At 33.2% G+C, this 18,864-nt stretch overlaps 2 protein-coding genes across 3 annotated transcripts; one reads left to right on the top strand and one right to left on the bottom strand.

Annotated features, from left to right (window-relative positions):
* The first annotated feature begins 3,206 nt into the window (after window positions 1-3,206).
* LOC113240050 (ribosome biogenesis regulatory protein homolog) lies at window positions 3,207-9,421 on the top strand. Of its 2 annotated transcripts, XM_026477258.1 has the most exons (6): window positions 3,207-3,355; window positions 3,895-4,173; window positions 5,730-5,949; window positions 6,650-6,912; window positions 7,185-7,350; window positions 8,617-9,421. In XM_026477258.1, exons 1-5 carry the CDS (start codon window positions 3,207-3,209, stop codon window positions 7,333-7,335), a joined length of 1,062 nt encoding a protein of 353 aa, XP_026333043.1. In that variant the 3' UTR covers window positions 7,336-7,350; window positions 8,617-9,421. The 2 variants fall into 2 exon arrangements, with proteins under 2 accessions (XP_026333043.1, XP_026333042.1); XM_026477257.1 differs by lacking the exon at window positions 8,617-9,421 and having other exon boundaries at window positions 7,185-7,637.
* A 5,467-nt stretch (window positions 9,422-14,888) lies between these two features.
* LOC113240068 (DNA fragmentation factor subunit beta) lies at window positions 14,889-17,634 on the bottom strand. Its single transcript, XM_026477275.1, has 4 exons — window positions 17,530-17,634; window positions 17,177-17,312; window positions 15,864-16,052; window positions 14,889-15,593 (listed from the first exon to the last, which is right to left on the bottom strand). The coding sequence occupies exons 1-4, from the start codon at window positions 17,632-17,634 to the stop codon at window positions 14,947-14,949; spliced, it is 1,077 nt and encodes a 358-aa protein (XP_026333060.1). The 3' UTR covers window positions 14,889-14,946.
* Window positions 17,635-18,864: the final 1,230 nt, after the last annotated feature.

The following is an 18,864-nucleotide window of genomic DNA, read 5'->3' as shown; positions in this document are numbered from 1 at the left end:
TTATTATTATTATTATTATTATTACATCATGCATTGTTACCGTTTTGCTTTTCACATTAAGAAAACGAGTAAACAGCGATCAATCGCTTTAAGGACAATATCATCTAGTCCCACACCTGCTGCGCATGAGCAGACTAGATTAAAGCAAAAGACTTCAGCAGTTCAACCAAACATTTAATTAAATAACACAGAAAGGTAATCAGAATTATTCGCTTATTACTATTACCATTACAAAAAAAACCGAGTTATGATAATATCATTACTTATGAGGGGAATCTATTTGCAATTGTATCATCATTTACCCATTCACCAGGCCATTTACTTAATTTGTCCATGGCCACAATTCTCCCAAAATATATCTATCATGTGGGAGAATAGAGGAGATTTCATAGGGTCCTCTAAATCTAGGACTTCACTTGTCGTGTCGTCTATGATCCTGATTTACATACACCGTATCATGTATTTCAAACGTTTTAGTATCGCGTCAAAACGAGTTTTAAATTTATTTGCTTGTAATAATAAACGCTGGTGAGCCAATTCGCGATCTGCTCTTACATCTATGTTTTGTTCAGAAACATCGACATCATTCAAACATGACTGAATACCTGGAATATTTGCATTACAATCAATTAAAAGACGAATGGGTGTGAAGCTAGTGGATTTCTGGATAGTAGTATTAATTGATTGTTGTACTTCGAACAATCCGCTCGGCCAGTCTGACGAACAATTACATGTGGTATTTAACATGTCTATCACCGTGGCTACATATCGCTCAACCTGACCGTTGCGTCTTGGGGTACCCGTAGCTATCATTTGATGCCCAATTCCTAATTCTCTAAATAACGATTGTATTTGATTTGAACTAAAATTAGAGCCATAACATTTGAAGGGGTACCAAACAGGGTGATTGTGTCCCGTATAAGAGGTATCAATTCTTCAGAATTCAAAGTTTTCAGGGGTCATGAACAGAATTTTGTAAATCCATCCAACATGAGCAAAATGTACTTGTATTCCTCATTTGTTCTAGGAAAAGGACCTGTGCAGTCTAAATGAATCGTGTGGAAGGGGATAGGAATTTTATCAATGGGAAATAGAAAACCTTGCTTCGGAACCATTGACTTAAGTCAATGTTTGGAACCGAGTGACCTTTACGTTCGATACATATTAAGCAATGTCTTAAATATTTTTGAACAAATGCAGACATGCGAGGAAACCAAAAATGTTCTTTAATTTTATTCACTGTTTTATGAAGACCTACATGGCAATTTTCATCGTGAAAAAGTTTTAAAAGATTGAATCTTGATCCTTTGGGTACATACAGTTTAGATTCATTTGATTGGTCTTTGTAAAACAGCAAATTATTTTGCATGAAATAACGATTTCCGTCAAGATCACCAGTAATAACTTGATTAATTAAATTCTGCATTTCATTGTCATTTTGCTGAGCCGTTTCCAACCAAGATGGGGGGGTCATTGATTATGTTAACTGTACCACACGCAAAATAGGTGCCTTGACGTCGAGTTGTGGACACCAGCCCGTTACACCAAGTACCAAGTAGGTTAACTGTAGTAGACAATAAATCCTCAGATTTAACAGGTTCTGTTAATTGTATTGAAACTAGATGGGGTTTGGAATAATTTTGATGTGGTTTGGGCTCATTGCCTAACACAAAGGATTTTACGGATTCTTTGACTGGATTGCGACTAAGGAAATCTACGTGACCAATATATTTACCCTTTTTGTATATGACCTCAAAATCAGAATCTTGCATATATGTTCACCACGAGGAGACAAGTCGTTTTTACTCATTGTTGATTTGATGGAATTACAATCGGTGAATAACTGAAATTTAATACCTAACAGGTACACTCAGAAGTGTTTTAGTGCATTGTATATGGCTAATGTTTCCAAGTCATATGAACAGTAGTTCGATTCTGCCGGTGAGGTTCTTTTACTAAAGTAAGCAACTACTTTCTTAATATTATTATTATATTAAGAAAATAGTTGTAAGTCATTGACTTAAGTCAATGTTGTAAGTAGTACTTGTATAGCCAGCATGATAGTGTAAACGCAGTGTCAGACTATGGTTTTCTTTTTTCATCCTAAAAAGGGGATTTATAAAATAAAATGTTTGAAGATTTACCTCAATAGATTTATGCCGACGCCATAAAACTATTAATATATAAAAAAAAATCAGTCTTGGCTGTATGGCGCATTAGTGCCTTTGCCTTTTCCAATGGAAAAAACAGTACCAAAACAAAAAAAAATTAAAGCTGCAGTGTTGCCAATTTACGAGGCAATCCCTAAATCACGGGGAATTTCATCTCGATTGGGGATTTTTATGGGAATTGACTGTGTGTGTGGGGGAAAATAATGAGAAGGGATTCTAGCATTTTGCCATTTCATTTTATCTATCGATTGCTGTTGCCTCGCTAAGTTGATGGTTATTGATAAAAACACAATTTATTTGTTTATTGATATTTTTTTCAACATCGCACATGGGCACATGGGCTTATAAATCAGCATTAAATGATATACATTTTATATAGAATTGTCGGCATGCCGCCTTATATAAAATTATCCTGTAGGATTTGGATCACTTTGTTTTGTAAAATTTCCATTATTATGAGCCACCGACAAGAGCCTGGCTCTTAAATAATATGGTGATGATGATCAGTTGGTATATGTTGAGCGCGTGACCCTCACGTTTAGGCTTAAACGTGAGGGTCACGCGCTCAATCGCCAGTATGAAAAAAAAAGAAGTCAGCCAGCAGTTGCTAAACAAAGCCGAGCAGTTAGTACTTAGTTTGTGGTTAGTATTTTCGTATCACAACTTGCCACTCGTCAATCTTAAAATATTAAGATGTAAAGTTAATTGAACTTCTTGAGATTATTTGTAATTTTAGCGTAACGTAACGTAGGTAGTTACATTTTAACTTTCTTAATTATATGTTACATTTTCAAGCGATGGATTTGTAGTCGTAAAAATAAAAATATAATAAATACGCATAATGTCAGAATGAATAAAATATTATTTGTGGGGAATCTATTTTTGGGAATTTTGAATAATTAACATTGACAACGCTGTAAAACACGTGTAGTGTCAACTGTCAAGAATCGTTGAGGTTATCAATTTGTTTTGTGGCAGGTCTAGTAATGCAAAAAGAAGAATTTACTTATGATATATACTAGATATTCGTAAAAAATGGATATAGTAAATGAAATTTTGGAAAGAGAACAGAAAAAGGCTGAGAAGTACAAACCTATCACAGTTGAAAAGCATTTAGATTTAGACATAGATCTTGGTACGTTACTTGCGTCGGATACTAATGATTTGGAAGCTAAGTTATTGAAGTAAGTATTGTTTTACTTTACGTTCATTCATAAGATTTACGGTAACAAAGTATAACAAAATCTGACAAAGCGACGCCTCCTACGTAAAGTATCGTATGTCGAAATTGCCAAGTTTACAGGGGAGTGTTTTAAAGTTCTCCGTTTCCTTTGGCAAAGCTTGTTACTCACATAGAGTGATCATTTAATAGATCATCTAACCGATATCTAGGATTTTATGATACTCAACGTGTGTTACGAGATTTGCCGAATAAAAGTGAGAAATCTAAAGTCACGTGTTATGCTTATTTTAGTGAATTCAGAACTTTAAAAGGCTCCCCTGTAAACTTGGCAATTTTGACATACAATACTTTACGTTAAGATTATATTTTCTGTGAGTAACCTATGGACTCCTTTACAACAATATTAGTTTCAAGTCTATTTATCTCCATATCTAGGTTGTCTCCAAAGCTCAGTTAGCTTGTTGCCTGATTTAATATCCTTGAGCGAAGCATTTCCTCATAACATCGCTGTAATAATGATCTTGATGAAACTGTTTGCAGATCAGATAAAGACAGAGATGCGTATCTACTATCGTTAGCCCGTGACAATACTCAGTTATTGTTGAACAAAGTGTGGGAGTTGCCAACAGAGAGGATAGAAGAGGCAATAGTGGTACGGTTGCCGGCACCAACAACAATCTTGCCACGTGCCAAGCCTGTTCCGAAACCCAAGCCCCTCACTAAATGGCAGGAGTTTGCTAAAGCCAAGGGAATCACTAAAAATAAGAAAGACAAACTCAAATGGGATGAACAGCTTCAGAAATGGGTGCCGTTATATGGGTTAGCTTTCACATTGTTCTGTTTCCTTACTAAGTATTATTGCATTTAAAAGTAGTTGAAAAACCATTAAGAGCCTGCACATGGTGTATTTTATACGCCATGTGCAGACGCGCGTTATCGCAATGTAGCCTGCAAGTAAACCTTTGCACACATTCACAAATTATTGCACCTATACGTGTCGCAGACGCACTGTAGTTGCATGTATGTTTTGCGCATTTTGATAAGAGGTAGTTGTAATTTTAGTTTGTTTATTATAGGAAATGAAACTATTTTTCCGGATTTAAATTGCGTCTATTTGTTTTTTCAAACAAACCGACGTTTCAGGCCCTTTACAGGTCCCATGGTCACAGTTGACTCAGGTGGTACAGTCTTCAACCAGATACGTGTAATATTAATGCAAACCACCCTATTTTTTCACTATAGTTACAATAGTTATTAATTAAATACCTTATTTTTAATTTTACAAAGAAAACATTCAATCACAACAGTTTACAAATTATTTTATTGAATGAATTTTTATTAAGTTTAATTTATTATTAATTATTAATAGAAATTAGAAGATTTTATTTATATTGGACAAACAAAGCGAAGTATTTGTGCCCGTGTCAAAGAACATATAGCTGATGTCAAACACCGTCGCGTAAACAAGTCTACAGTCTGCGAGCATGTCATGGATAAACCTACACATTCAATGAAGTTTGACAAACCCCAGGTCCTTGCAAAAGAAGTCCGTTATCTGCCCAGGATGCTGCGAGAGGCCATTGAAATTTAAAAACATCCTAATTTCAACAGGGAAGGTGGTTTCTCAGTACCACCAGTTTGGGATCCAGTATTTCCTCTAATGAAACATCCCAAACAGACATAAGACTGCAGTACTAATTAATATGTTTTAGTTTATTCTAATTTCTATTAATAATTAATAATAAATTAAACTTAATAACAATTCATTCAATAAAATAATTCGTAAAACTGAATGTAGTGTACTTTGGAATGTTTTCTTTGTAAAATTAAAAATAAGGTATTTAATTAATAACTATTGTAACTATAGTGCAAAAATAGGGTGGTTTGCATTAATATTAGACATATCTGGTTGAAGACTGTACCACCTCAGTCAACCGTGACCATGGGACCTGTAAAGGGCCCGAAACGTCGGTTTGTTTGAAAAAACAAATATACGCAATTTAAATCCGGAAAAATAGTTTCATTTCCTATGTGTAACAATCGCGAAAACCTAAGAACTCGATATTTTGTTTGTTAATTTCGATTAGTTTTTGTAATGAAGCTACTACATGAAATTTTAAGTGTAAACTCTAGTGGAGTATATAAACTTCTCGCTTGCAACACAATCATTGCATTTGAACTGATTCAAACTTGCGTAAAATGCTTCTTGCGCGTTTGTATTGTGTTTGATTTTTGCTTTTTGAGCCTCTATGACGCGCGTTTGTGAAATACACATAGGCTTTAATAAATAGAAATTAGTTTCAATATACATTAAAATTCATTTCTTCAACTAACAATGAATGATATTGGATAAAGAATCAATTTTATGTTACTAGTTTTAAACGAGCTGCTGCTGAGAAAGAAAAGAACTGGTTGATTGAAATCCCACAAAATGTACACCCAATGACAGACATGTATGAAAAGAAAGCTACAGAGAAGTCTGAGAAGGTTGCAAAAAATGAACTGCAAAGATTGAAGAACATTGCCCGTGCTAGAAAAGTCAAAATACCAAGGGTTGGCTTGCCTGTTACATCTGATAAGGCTTCTGCTACACAGGTATTCGAATTAAAAATAATATGTTTTTCTTTTACTGCTCTTCCATTTCCAGTCACATTGCTACTTGAAGGCACTTCACACTGAACAACACCCACATAGTTCAATGTGTACTTGCACTATTAACGTTTGGGGCCTGAATCTTCTGTGGTTCTAGAGGATTCTGTGTAAAACTGCAGTCAAAATCATCAGCGGCTAATTTTTATAAATACCTTAGAATAAAAGTCTGTGGTTAAGACAATGTATTTAGGTAATGAAACTATTTTCCGGATTTAAATTGTGTATATTTGTTTTGTGAAACAAACTAAGATTTGGGGCACTATACAGGTTTTCATGGTCACAGTTGACTGACTTCCTATGTGTAAAAATAGCGAAAACTTAAGAACTCGATACAATGATAGAATAACTATTCTAGCATAACTGATACATTACAAAATGGATGTCCAAGATGACCGAAAAGTAATCCATGTGGAAAACATTGAGTCTTACTTAAATCATGCTATTTGTTCTATACTTAAATGTTGTGTGTTTCAATAAATTGTAAATAAATATTAGACAATATCACATGCGTTGCTCTGATCACAAAGTAACTAACCAAAAACTCAACTCAACCATAGATACATAGGTTGTCTGAACAAGTTGTCAATATTTTATAGTTAATTTTGCTAACTGCCAACAAAAAAATACAATTATTCCCTTTCAGTTAGCTACAGCGGCAACTGTAGCTAAAGCATCAACAGCATCCCTTGGTAAATTCCAAGACAAACTGCCAAAAGAAAAAGAAGCACGTGGGAAAGGTATCCATGAGCTCATCCCTGGGAAAGAGCGTAAACGTAAAGCTCCAATACCTACTCCTGAAGCTGAAAAACAGCAGAATTTAAACCTCTTAGACAAAATTCTTAATAAAAGGCCCAAGATTGATATGGATAAGGCTGTCGCAAAGCACATACACGATGAACAAGTGCAGTAAGTAGTAACAATTATGATTAATTTTAATTGTAATATAACTTGTATTTAATTCAGTATTGTGCATTGCTTTATAAGTGGTTTGCAGTTGCAGTAAATACATGTAGTGATGTATTGGTTGACTATATCAAGAAACATACTGTTTCAATGCTACATTTTCAGTTTCATGCTTCAATTGCCCTAGAGCGTAGCAATTTTCAATTATTATATTCCTAGTCAAAATTGTTTCAAAAGGAAAGAGTAAAGTACTATTCAAAGTTTTAATTTTTCAGACGATCTGACGAAAAGAAAATCGTGAAACCCAAAGCTGGTAAACGTAAAGGCAAGGGTGGTAACCCCACAAAGTTCTCAGCAAAAAAGCCAAAGGGTGGCAAAGGGCAGAGGAATCCTGGCAAAAAAGGACCGGGTAGAAAAAGGAGATAAGGTTGTTGTTGTCAGAATGACATAATTGATGTATTTTATGCATTGACCTACCAATAAATGGACGTCGGGTTCGCGCTAAAAATCCGCACGTATAGGGCGTTAAAATCGTATACAGAGCGTCAATCGCGCAACAGTCTTCGTTTGTTCGACTGACAGCGCGGTTGTCAATCATGCAGTACCATATAATAATTTGTAAAAATTACTGCAGTAAAGTGCAAAAACAGGATTTCGTATCATAATTTCACTAAACAAATATATTGTGTTATCTATCATAGTTCTCATTTAAAAGTGTTATTTTGAGCAGTTTTATAAATTTAATTTATATATAAATGAATCGTAAATAACTCGTAAATATAAATTACAAAAGCACACAAAATAATCAAATAGCTAACTGTCCGTTTTCCACACATTGCATGCGCAAAAGATGGAAAGAGACCCAGTACGTCAATTTCAAGAAGCTTATATAAACAAACAAGAAGCTTCTTGGTCATTTTCAATTGTTCGAACCGCAAGCGATGAAATATTTAGAACAAAGACACCATAGAGTCGCTTTGATTTTAATCTTATTTTTAAAATTATTTTTTAGTAAACTTTAGCAGTAACTAACAAAATATTGTTGTACTCGTTTTACGGCTTGTGATTACCTATCAGAAGTCAGAAAATACATTTGCCCGAAATAACGTTTGCTCGAATTTTCACAATGTCGAATGTATTTTTTTAGGAAGATTACAAAACAAAAGCCAATTTTGTCTTTGTGAAAAGCATCAAAATTACTGGAAAGCGTAATGGTTTTATAATAAACCGGTTTTCGGAATTACGAATATTAGAGTTTACGTTTAGTTGGAATATCGGTACATTTCTTATTTTCACATTTGTAGTAATATTTGTAGGTATATATGTATGATGTCCTGCCCAACTCTTTATTATTTCTTTAAGTGAATTTGTACAAAATTCGACATGATAATATATATAAAAATTAATTAATATTTACGATAAAGGCTGCTCCATTACTCTGTGTGTTCATGTGACGATTTCAAATGTAATAATGCTTATGAAATAAAGATTATTTTGAATTTTGTAATTTTCAGTCGAAGCTTAATATTGTGCATTTTGTTAATTTTCCAGTAGAAGCTGAATATGTTGTTTTTGGGCCTTTAAATTGTTGCAAGCAAAATTAGGCAGTACTGCAATGACATTACAATTTAACGTTTGTATAGGTTAACTTCGAACATTTTTTTCGTGGTTTTTGTATTAGACACGACGTCCATTTGTTGGTAGGTCAATGATTTTATGTTATTACATTGTACAGCTAATTTCATTGGTTTTATTTAGACATTTTAAGGCCACAAAGCTGTCTCTCCGTTTGTGCATTTTTTTAAACCTACATTGGATATTCCTTACTCTTGTATACATATACTGTTATGTATACTATGACATTCTAAGAACTTACTATATTTTGACTACATTATGAATCCATTTTTAGCGCTAATTCCCAGTTGTCACCACTGGCTTTGTTCCCACTGGCGACATATGGGTAAAAAATCGTTAAAAAAGTCTCAGTTGTTAGCAGTGGTGATTTCCGTGGCGACAAATAGGGCAAAAAATTTTAATGATAAAAGTATAGATCTTATTAACTCGAATTTTATTTTATTCCCTTGCGATGGTGGCAACAAACTGCATTAATTGAAATTTTTATACCGTTTCGTTTTTTTACAACTTTTTTTTGCAACCTACTGGGATTTTTTTATTCCGTTTGTCACCACCTGGTAACATGTGGGATTTTTTTATCCCGTTTGTCACCACCTGATAACATATGGGATTTTATTTTCCCCCATTTGTCGCCAGTAGAAATCACCATTGGCAACAACTGGGATTTTTTTATCCCGTTTGTCACCACCTGGTAACTTATGGGATTTTATTTTTCCCCATTTGTCGCCAGTAGAAATCACCATTGGCAACAACTGGGATTTTTTTATCCCGTTTATCACCGCCTGGTATTATATGGGATTTTATTTTCCCCCATTTGTCGCCAGTAGAAATCATCACTGGCAACAACTGGGATTTTTTTATCCCGTTTGTCACCACCTGGTAATATATGGGTATTTTTCCCATTTGTCGTTAGTGGGAACAAAGCCTTTATATATTAAAATTTTTAGCTATCTAATTTCTTTCTGTAGACGAGACAAACTTTCATGTCAACAAAAGTCGGTCATGCAATAAGAGCGAAAAAGGCATTGCGCATGGACATAAAAGTTGTTTCTGCGATGTCGTATCGTGTGTGTGAGTAGACTTCCATAAGGTCTGAAATTATTTTGCGTAAAGATAAAGAATAGAAATAACTATTTTATAAGGTGATACTTGAATGGTAAAATAAAAAACTAATAAATTTTAAACATAAATATATTTTTAATACATAGCTGTTGTTTGAAGTTATACAGAATGAAAGTACTATGTTATTATTTCTTAATAGTTTTGTTGTGCAGAATTATGTGTGAAATAGTAACAACCTCGCGGGATCATATTACTAACACCATAAACTTTTGTTCCATGACTTTTTACAAAACATAATTTTACCAAGAATAGTGGCAAGTTTTTGCTGTAGGTACTATCTGACACTTTTAGGACTGTATTTGCTAGTAAGTTCGCTATATTCCACTAATCCCTACTGGTGGGGATCCTAGTTTGATTAAATTTTATTCCACAAATCCCGCTGGCGTAGTACTTGTTACGCAGACACTGGGAAAATATCGAATTTTTACACTTTTTAAAGAAAACCGAAGCTTTTACACTTTTTAAAAGAAAACGCGCGCAGAGTCGATGACATAGGAAAAATTAAATTTCCCCACCAGTGGAGATTGGTTTGTGGCGTATTGCAACGAATAGTATTTCGCCCTCAAGCCGAATACCGAATATTCAGCCCGGACAGAGGCCGAATATTTGGGATGATGATATCATGATTTTGTAAAAAGAAACAAAAATTTATGACATCTTAACGAAGAAAGTAATAGTTTATTTCACTTCAGTTTGATTAACTTTCAAATAATAAGTACCAAGTAGTAGTATCGAGTAATAAGTACCAAGTTGATTTTGTTAGCGTTAATTTAATTATGATTTCATGACAAAATTACATAATAAGTAGGTAGTGTTCATTTGATGTCACCTTTTTTTATCTCATAGACGTTACTATTTGTGATAATTTACTGTTTCTTGTTTCTTATTTATTCCTCCTGTTTTTAGGTATTCGGCCGAATAGTGATTTAATATTCAGTACTCGGCCGAATAGCCAAAAAAAACCGAATAAGCCGAATACCGAATAGTAACTGAATATTCGTTGCAACTCTAGTTTCTGAAGAGTTGTGGAACATACCTAAATATTTTAATTTTTGAAGGAAAGTAAAATCTGATGATTAAATAAAAGTTCTGAAACTGCAGTTGTTGTTCATGATATTAGTAATTTAGTCCTGCGAGGCAGTTATTATTTTACAAATAACCCTATATGAAATCATTTCACATATTAAAGCTGACGACTGTTATTATTATTACAGGTTCGAATACATTAACAAGTATATAAAAAAATAAACTTAATTTAGTACTATGGCTGCTTCAGCTTACTTAAAACACTTATTTCCTGTAAATATTTTCTATTTAAATAAAATACTTTTTTAAATGTTATATTTTCTTTTATTTTACTACGTCAGGATAAGGTTTGTAATACTGTATAGAGTTGATACCTACTTCTAAATATTTTAGCTACTTGAACATCTCTACCAACTATCTATAAAGCTACTACTACGAGTATGCACTGGAAGCATCTACTGTATTTTAACAGCTGTGTTAGTCTCATGACCTCGGGTAGCATGGATAACAACTTATTGTTAAGCAATTCTAATTATGTGAAAGGTTGCTGTAAGAACTAGTTTCTACCCATATTGAGCTCTTCGGAATTTCTTCATGATACTAGAGTTCATTTCCGATTTCCTTACTCTGCCTCATACATTAAGGAGGCATGAATGAGTTGCCAGTTTTTGGTAAAATAAAAATTGTGTTCACTTAACTTCTCTGATCCAACTTGATAACAGAAAAATGATGGTTAGAAGTATGGGTATGTAGAGACTAAATGTATATATTTGAAAACCGAGCCGAACCCATCACTACACTATATAAACATGATAACACTATTGTCACGTCCAGCCTCCATGGACGACCAGTGGACTGACTGGCCACAAAGAAAGACTAGGAATTCAAATTTAGACAGACTTCCTTTTGGACAAAAGACGACTAAGGCAGTTCTGACTGAATCTCTGATAGCCGTACAAATTATCTTTCCAAGCAACTTTAGTAGTTTATTACATTTACTTAAAAACCCGACTATATGCAATAGATCGAGAAAAAAAAATCGAGTGACCTGACGTAAGCTAATGTTCTATTCAACAAGTAATAAAACTATGTTTCTTATAATATTTTGTGCTTCTAGGTTACACGTTAATATTGCTGTTTCACTAATCTACCTAATCGCTAGTTTACATGTATTAAGTGACAGAGTAATTAAATAAATTTTTAAATTAATTTGTGCATGTAAACAATCACTTAACAGCTGTCAAGTAATCAAAATCAATCATCGATGGATAAGTGATAAATTTGAAAAATATGTATAGATATATAATAAATAAATTAAAATCAAACCTTTTTTTTTTGCGAAATAACCGACCTTTACTAGGCTAGGCTAGACTAGACTTAAGGTAGCGGTTGGCAATTTTCCGAAAAAATGAAAATGGCAATATTTCAGGAAAAATTGGAAAAAAGGCTCGTATAATGCGAAGTTCTACGTTTGGATAATTTTTTTACGTTTATTTTGCATGAATTATAAAATAAAATTGTATAAACATTGCTAATGTAATTTTCTGAACCCTGCTTGGCTTATTTTAAAAGTTCTCTTCAAATAAGCTCTTAAAACTTCATAAGGGTGTCACTGTAAAATGTGGAAAAATATGTTTTTTTTTAAATGGAAATTTTTCCATCCCAACATTATGTAGCGCATTCACCGGTAGGCGTGAGTTAAAGTTTGAAGCACTTATATAGTGTTGCTAAAATGTCAAAATAGCTTCACTAAAATACGTGTAAATGTGACAAGTTAAAATTTAGTAAAAAACTTAATTATTTCATCACTTATTACGTATAAACAGAGCCACGATTATTTCTAGAAAAGGCATGAGACCAACGCATACATCGCATAATCTACTTAATAACAATATACGCTTGTAACAAAATAGAATATTCTTCGATTTTTAAAACTCTTAATTCTAAAGATTACAGTAACTACATAATTTTAAGTTAATAGTTATATGTTATATTTACTGAAATTCATTTATTAAGTTCCATTAGGTTATCTGCGAAAGGTTGTCAATGATAGGAAGAACAATTATAAAAACAGTATTGTGGACAGCTGCTTTCAAAATGCAATGATATATCCACACTAATCCTTTACTCCAACTCGACCATAGGAGCTTTTCTGATAATAGCAAATATCATCATTATTATCAAAAAAAGGTCCTTTTCCATCATTATTACATTACGTACCTATCTAATAATAAAAATAAATAGAAATTCGATATTTTCAGTCGTTCAAGAAAAATAATTTTAAATATTTTTCCTAAAAATAATCCTTTTTAAGAATAATTCGTACATAAATATATCATTTGCTTCTCATTTATGGCTATCTAATAACCCTGTATTAAAATTGAGGTTGAATGTTACTTTCCGATATCTTGTTTAAGTCAAAGTACAAGTGCAGCAAAAATTATTTTATTTAAAAATTAATTATTTTACTCGCGGAAAGTACCTAGATTATTGCAAACGAATTGGCACCTTATGCCCGAACCGCGGGCGATTAATTTACGAATCCATTGTTAATTTTTTTAATATAATTTAAATACTTTTAATGTATTGCATTAAATATAAGAAGTTTCCTTGCTAAGACAAAAACGTAGGTACCATTTTTCGCTCGCTTCAAATTATAGAAGGTACAACTTTTCTTGTAACTGCATTGAAAAATGAATTAGTAAACCAAATGTTAGTTTTTTCAAATTTTATGACCAAGGTGAGTAAAATTTACTCATCTTGGTCATAGCATCTAAAAAGCAAATTATTGTAGGTACTTTTTACCTTTAAATGACTGCCTTGGGTCAAAATAGATACATGATTCAATTTTATTTCAGTCGAAACATGATTAAAAAAAAATAATTATTTTTTTATTATTAAATTACACAAATACGTCATACACATAGCGCGGATTTTGAAGTGTTAGTTTCTTCAAGTCAACAACATATTAGGTGATTTGCCCAAAGCCTAATTCTCCTTCCCTCACTTCCCTCACACCTGCTGTCTCCGTCCAGGAAAACAAGACTATCACATATTGGAGCATTTCATTATATCAAAATAGTAGTGATATTGGAAATTGTGTGTCTAATACACGCCTACTCTAGCTATAATGAAGGGTAAAGGAGAATAATTCGTGGAATATAAAAATCTTTGTAATCTAACAGAGCCCTGGCAAATATGTCGGCAGGAAGAGAGAGCACCCCTGTACGCGTACAAGTGTTAGACACACTACTGTAACTTTTGTTCCTCGGTCCACAAATAATCCTACCGACAGTTTATGACGATGCTGAACTCCTTCATCGTCATCCAAATTTTTGGCACCCTCTTTATTTATTTCTTCTCGAATTCCTTTCCTTCCATTATTCTTACGTTGCGTTAGTTCGTTCAATTATCACTCGTATTAACATTGTAGAAGCGAGAGGACGTGGTTATTAATAATTATATAAAACTCAACTTCACGTAATTTAAATGTTTTTAAAGCATCATAAGTGCCTGGAATTTATACTGTTTAGTATTAGTATGAAGTATTTTATATTGTTTATACCTATTTTATGACATTGTACTATTTTAAATTTATTGGACTGAGCCCTTCTTTTACTTTCGTTAAGGCTAGGCCACAAATTTAGTTCATGTTCCTCATAACTTTTGTTTTCGAAGAATATGTATTATTAAAAATAAAATCAATCAGAATGTACCATTATTTCCCAGTATCCTGCCTTGAAAAATATTAATACATGTCTCGTTCCTTCCAGTAGCCCTGTCCCTCTTTCAGACAATATATTCGCCATTTAAAAAGGCCCCATAACAATATAACATGTTAACATTCATAAATCCACTACTTTAGTGATATTTTCTACATTGACTACGATACTAGAAGCCGTTCGAGTAATTATATTCCAAAAAAGTATATGTAGGTATATCCAATTTTAGTAAGTACATTTAGTATGATATTTGGCACATTTAAATATTACACAAATAGACAGACATAAATTTTAAAGTTAAAAAATAAACGAAATAAGTGCCTAATTACTCCATTACTATTTTTGAAACTTTTAATTATACAAAAATAAAATTGAGGCATGGTTGTCCTTTTTTGTAATTTTAAGAAAATAAAGTTGATTGTCAATTTTCGTTGACGTAAGATATTTTCGCTTTTATATTATGGCATGTTTAACATAAGACAATGATGCCTCTAAATCAAGTTCGTAACTTCATTCTTCAAGTTGTAAAAACTTAGTTACAGAACTCAATGCTCTGACCCCTGAAACATTTATTACATACCGTGTACACGTCAGAATTAGTGTCATGTTTCCCTTTATAATGGCAAACAATGTGCACCAGTTTTAAATTCTCACGAGTGAAAATCTGTAAATAATACCGATCAGTCTCGACGCCGCCCCTCTTAAAATCTTTCTCGCATGATATACATTTAATATCCCCTTTATATAAAGCCACGATAGCTTCCAATATCTTCGGTATTATGGACCTGGATAGTTCAATCCTGTGGTCCAAATTCCAAGTCTGGAATATAATCCTTTCCTCTCGACTTCGGTAAGGATTTATGACATGTTCGCCCTCGTATTCGCATTTGTTGTTGTTCCAGAGACCATTGCAAACGAATAGTCCCTTTTCATCGCATAAACGATCGTCTTCGTTGGCTTTTCGATTAAAATACGTCTCATTGTACTTATTAGATTCAAGAAGTTTCCGAAGATCCAGAAGGAACTGATCTATCAGTTTCTTACCGCGCCAATTACGTGAATGCACATAGAGCTCGGATGCCTGCAGTGCACTTTTGGTTTTGTAGTAATATCCCCTCATACGGTCTTTGACACGTTTTGACATAGATTGTTCTTTGGTTTTTTCTGAGGACTCCAAACCTGTAACGAGAATTATGTATTCATCAAAATAAATTTATGGCGCCCTACGTGGGACTCATAGATATTTTGCTATTGTTTATTTATTTAAGGGCTTTTATCATTATTGAACATGTCTGCCCCGTTAGAGAAACAATACATAAAAAAGAACACTTAATAAAAACCAAACAGTGACACGTAGATTTTACACGACAGTGGAATCTTCGATGCAACTAAGTACGCAAAATTTTGTCATTAGCACTGTAAAATTAAATTCAGTGGATTCCAGCCTACCTTCAAACCAATTGGGATCTTGCTTACGCTCACTAAGCATGGTGCGCGCATCATCAGCGGCTGCAATGTATTTCTGGAACAGACGGAACTTCTCTTTCATATTAGTGCTGAGAAACTCTTTGGCAGCTCTTCCTGTATCAATGTACTCCTTCTTTGTCGATCTGATCATATTATAGTAAAAGTCGAAATCTGAAACACAAATTAAAATAGTTTGCTAACTCGACTACTCTACATATATGTATACTTCAAGTTATTACAATTTTAGGGACATTAAAAATCAGTTGGGAATTAGAGTGCAACTTTATACTTTTTAAATTAAATAGATATATAAATAAGAAACTATTTGGATTGTAAAACATAAAGTTATTACCATTTATATAACTAATAAATTCTCATTACATTTTCTAATATTTCGCTTTTATGACCACATAGTACCTACAATTAGGAATTATCTTTCTTTCGCACACTTAACTATTTCTACCACTAATTTTGTTTGATAACTTTAATAATACATATTATGTGTGCAGAATCATAGTAAGAAGAAGGCTGTGGTATCAGCCTACCCCTAACCAACACACAAATAAATTATTTGATACCTATTCATAAATATAGCACACACACACGCGCATACGCACACATTTCAGAGAAGAAAAGGTGAAAAAACTTTTATCAAAAATGACCTATTCATACAATTTTTTTATTTATTGATGTAGGTACATTTCAAGAGTTTTCCATCTGTTTGTCGAAAAAACATTTTTCGTTCAAAAATTAAATTTAAAGTAAAAGTAGCTGTAGTATTTCACAAGAAAAAGCTAAAATTCAGCTCTGCACATGGTTTTCATGTTGATCTACTGAAAATCAATACAATTTATACAACCTACCAACTGTAATAAAACTAAAAAGAATAATGAACCAAAACATTTATAAATATTTTATTATTCATTATAGTTTGGCCTTCTGTCTTTTCTCCCTTGAAGTATGTGGTTTTTTTCACTCTTTAAAATTAACAACTTGAGCAAAATTACTTGTGCGGTGTTGTTTGCTAAGCTACAATTTATCTTCTTTCTTACTTAGAACAAGACCTGTATATTTTTTTTTCATTTATTTATTTTTTGCTGACATTACAATTTATAATGGTACACATTTTAAAAAAATATACAAAATATCTTTAAACTTTAATTATAGGTACTAAGCAAAAATTTTAACCTAATTTTCATTCAGATAATTGTTAACTTAAGAAATTACGTAATAATCGTCGATGTTTTCGCTTAAACGTAGTAGACAGCTTTACCTTGAATTTTGTTAAAACTTACCAGTTACCATTTTCTCAGTGCTCTTTAACAGAATAAAGAGCGTCTGAGGAGGCAAAGTGCGCAGATAGTCATCGTCGTCCACCAGCGTCCCGTCCTCGGCCACAAACAATCGACAATCGGCACTACTGACATTGAACTGAAAACCGATATTCATGGAGAATTAGGTCAAGGTACGTCGGATATCGGTCAAGGCTAATTTAAACGTGTCAAGGGTCTATCCTCAACCTAATACCTGTACTAAAGATAGTCACACGAAATTTATGAATTAAACAGTCTATAATATAATCCAAATCAACAGAAAATGCACCCTAAAAGTTACGGTAAAATCGTAAACACAAACAAAAGCAACTTACACCGAGTTTTTTATAAGACTTCTGGATCAATTCCTCAAGGTTCTCAGCGGCGACACCAATTTTCTTTTCTCGTCGAACATCAGTCACTTTATAGCCTTTTTTCATGTTTTTACAACAAACCCACGTAACAAAAAATTAATAAAAACAAAGGAAAACGTATCGAAACGCACAAAAACACCGCTCGACGATTACAACTTGAATGAAGTTGTCTCGAATTGAAATGGCTGCTTTGCCGCTCACTTCACTATGATAAGTGAAATATTATGAACCAATCACAAGCTTTGGATGCGTGTGAGAAATGTGATTAGTTTATTCCGATCTTGTATTTTGCCGGGCAAGTATTCAAAAAATTAAATAGTGTTCTGATGATTCGTAATATAGTTTAATTTTGATTGCGTTATTTTGAGTTATGGCTATAAACCAAACAAAGTTCAAGTTAAAGGGGCATGTACGTAGTATCTCTTATTAGTTTGTGGGGGCATATGAGAATGATAATGCCGTCAAAGAGTATAGGTAGATAGAGTATTAAATTACTGCTCAATTTATATTATATCTTTCATTTACTATCCAACAATCTTCTGTTGCGCCCACTTGTCTGCCCGCATTCTCATTCCTTACGCATTTTGGCTGACGATATCACTTACACTTGTTGGCGCGACTTTGCATGGTCCTCCTTAGCACCAAAACTGACCAAAAAGAAGTATGACTATTTAACTAGTAACAGAGAGTCGTATTCCAGAACTCTACAAGGCTCAAGTCAGGACTTGAGCAGACTTGAGTATGATTTCAGGCACTGGAAATACGACCCCAATGGCAAGGACTTGAGTACGATTTTCAGTGCTCACTGCAATACTCAAGCCCTGACTTGAGTATTGAGTAGAGTTCTGGAATACGACCCGGAGTATTAAGTAATCTCGATATATTGCAAAGTACTTTGTGCTACGCATACACTTACCCACACTTACTGTACCTATTACTTTTTACTGGCGTTAGCAAAATCGATTGATAAGTGAGCAATACCGTGAAGTGGGTTAGATACTTTAGACGATTTTATAAAATAAAGATCTTGTTTGTTTTAATTATACCAGCCGTAATCCAATTAGAAAATTTTCTACCCACAAATATAATTCAGTTTTACGTAATAAGTTCTTATTAGTAATGAAAATATCATAGAACAAAATAATGAATTCATCATGAAAATGACGATGAGATTCGTTTTCATGTGAATGACCTAATGCTAATATTATATTATTCCAGCGTGACGTCGAGATATAACGTGAGGCGCATTATAAGTTGACGGAATGAATAAGAAAAAATGCTATAAATGGTCAGAAA

Source organism: Hyposmocoma kahamanoa, unplaced genomic scaffold (genome assembly GCF_003589595.1).
Source record: "Hyposmocoma kahamanoa isolate Upper Pololo Valley unplaced genomic scaffold, ASM358959v1 119, whole genome shotgun sequence".
Taxonomy (NCBI): Eukaryota; Metazoa; Arthropoda; class Insecta; order Lepidoptera; family Cosmopterigidae; genus Hyposmocoma; species Hyposmocoma kahamanoa.
Note: the sequence above shows the minus strand (reverse complement) of the source record. Positions and strands in the feature narration are given on the sequence as shown.

Excerpts from the sequence above, each read along its gene's own strand:
- LOC113240068 (XM_026477275.1), bottom strand. The coding sequence starts at position 17,634 with ATGAAAAAAGGCTATAAAGTGACTGATGTTCGACGAGAAAAGAAAATT. Across the intron at positions 16,053-17,176 it reads CACTGAGAAAATGGTAACTG|ATTTCGACTTTTACTATAAT; the intron begins GTAAGTTTTAAC and ends TTTGTGTTTCAG. Across the intron at positions 15,594-15,863 it reads AGATCCCAATTGGTTTGAAG|GTTTGGAGTCCTCAGAAAAA; the intron begins GTAGGCTGGAAT and ends TTCTCGTTACAG.
- LOC113240050 (XM_026477258.1), top strand. The coding sequence starts at position 3,207 with ATGGATATAGTAAATGAAATTTTGGAAAGAGAACAGAAAAAGGCTGAG. Across the intron at positions 3,356-3,894 it reads TTGGAAGCTAAGTTATTGAA|ATCAGATAAAGACAGAGATG; the intron begins GTAAGTATTGTT and ends AACTGTTTGCAG. Across the intron at positions 5,950-6,649 it reads ATAAGGCTTCTGCTACACAG|TTAGCTACAGCGGCAACTGT; the intron begins GTATTCGAATTA and ends ATTCCCTTTCAG.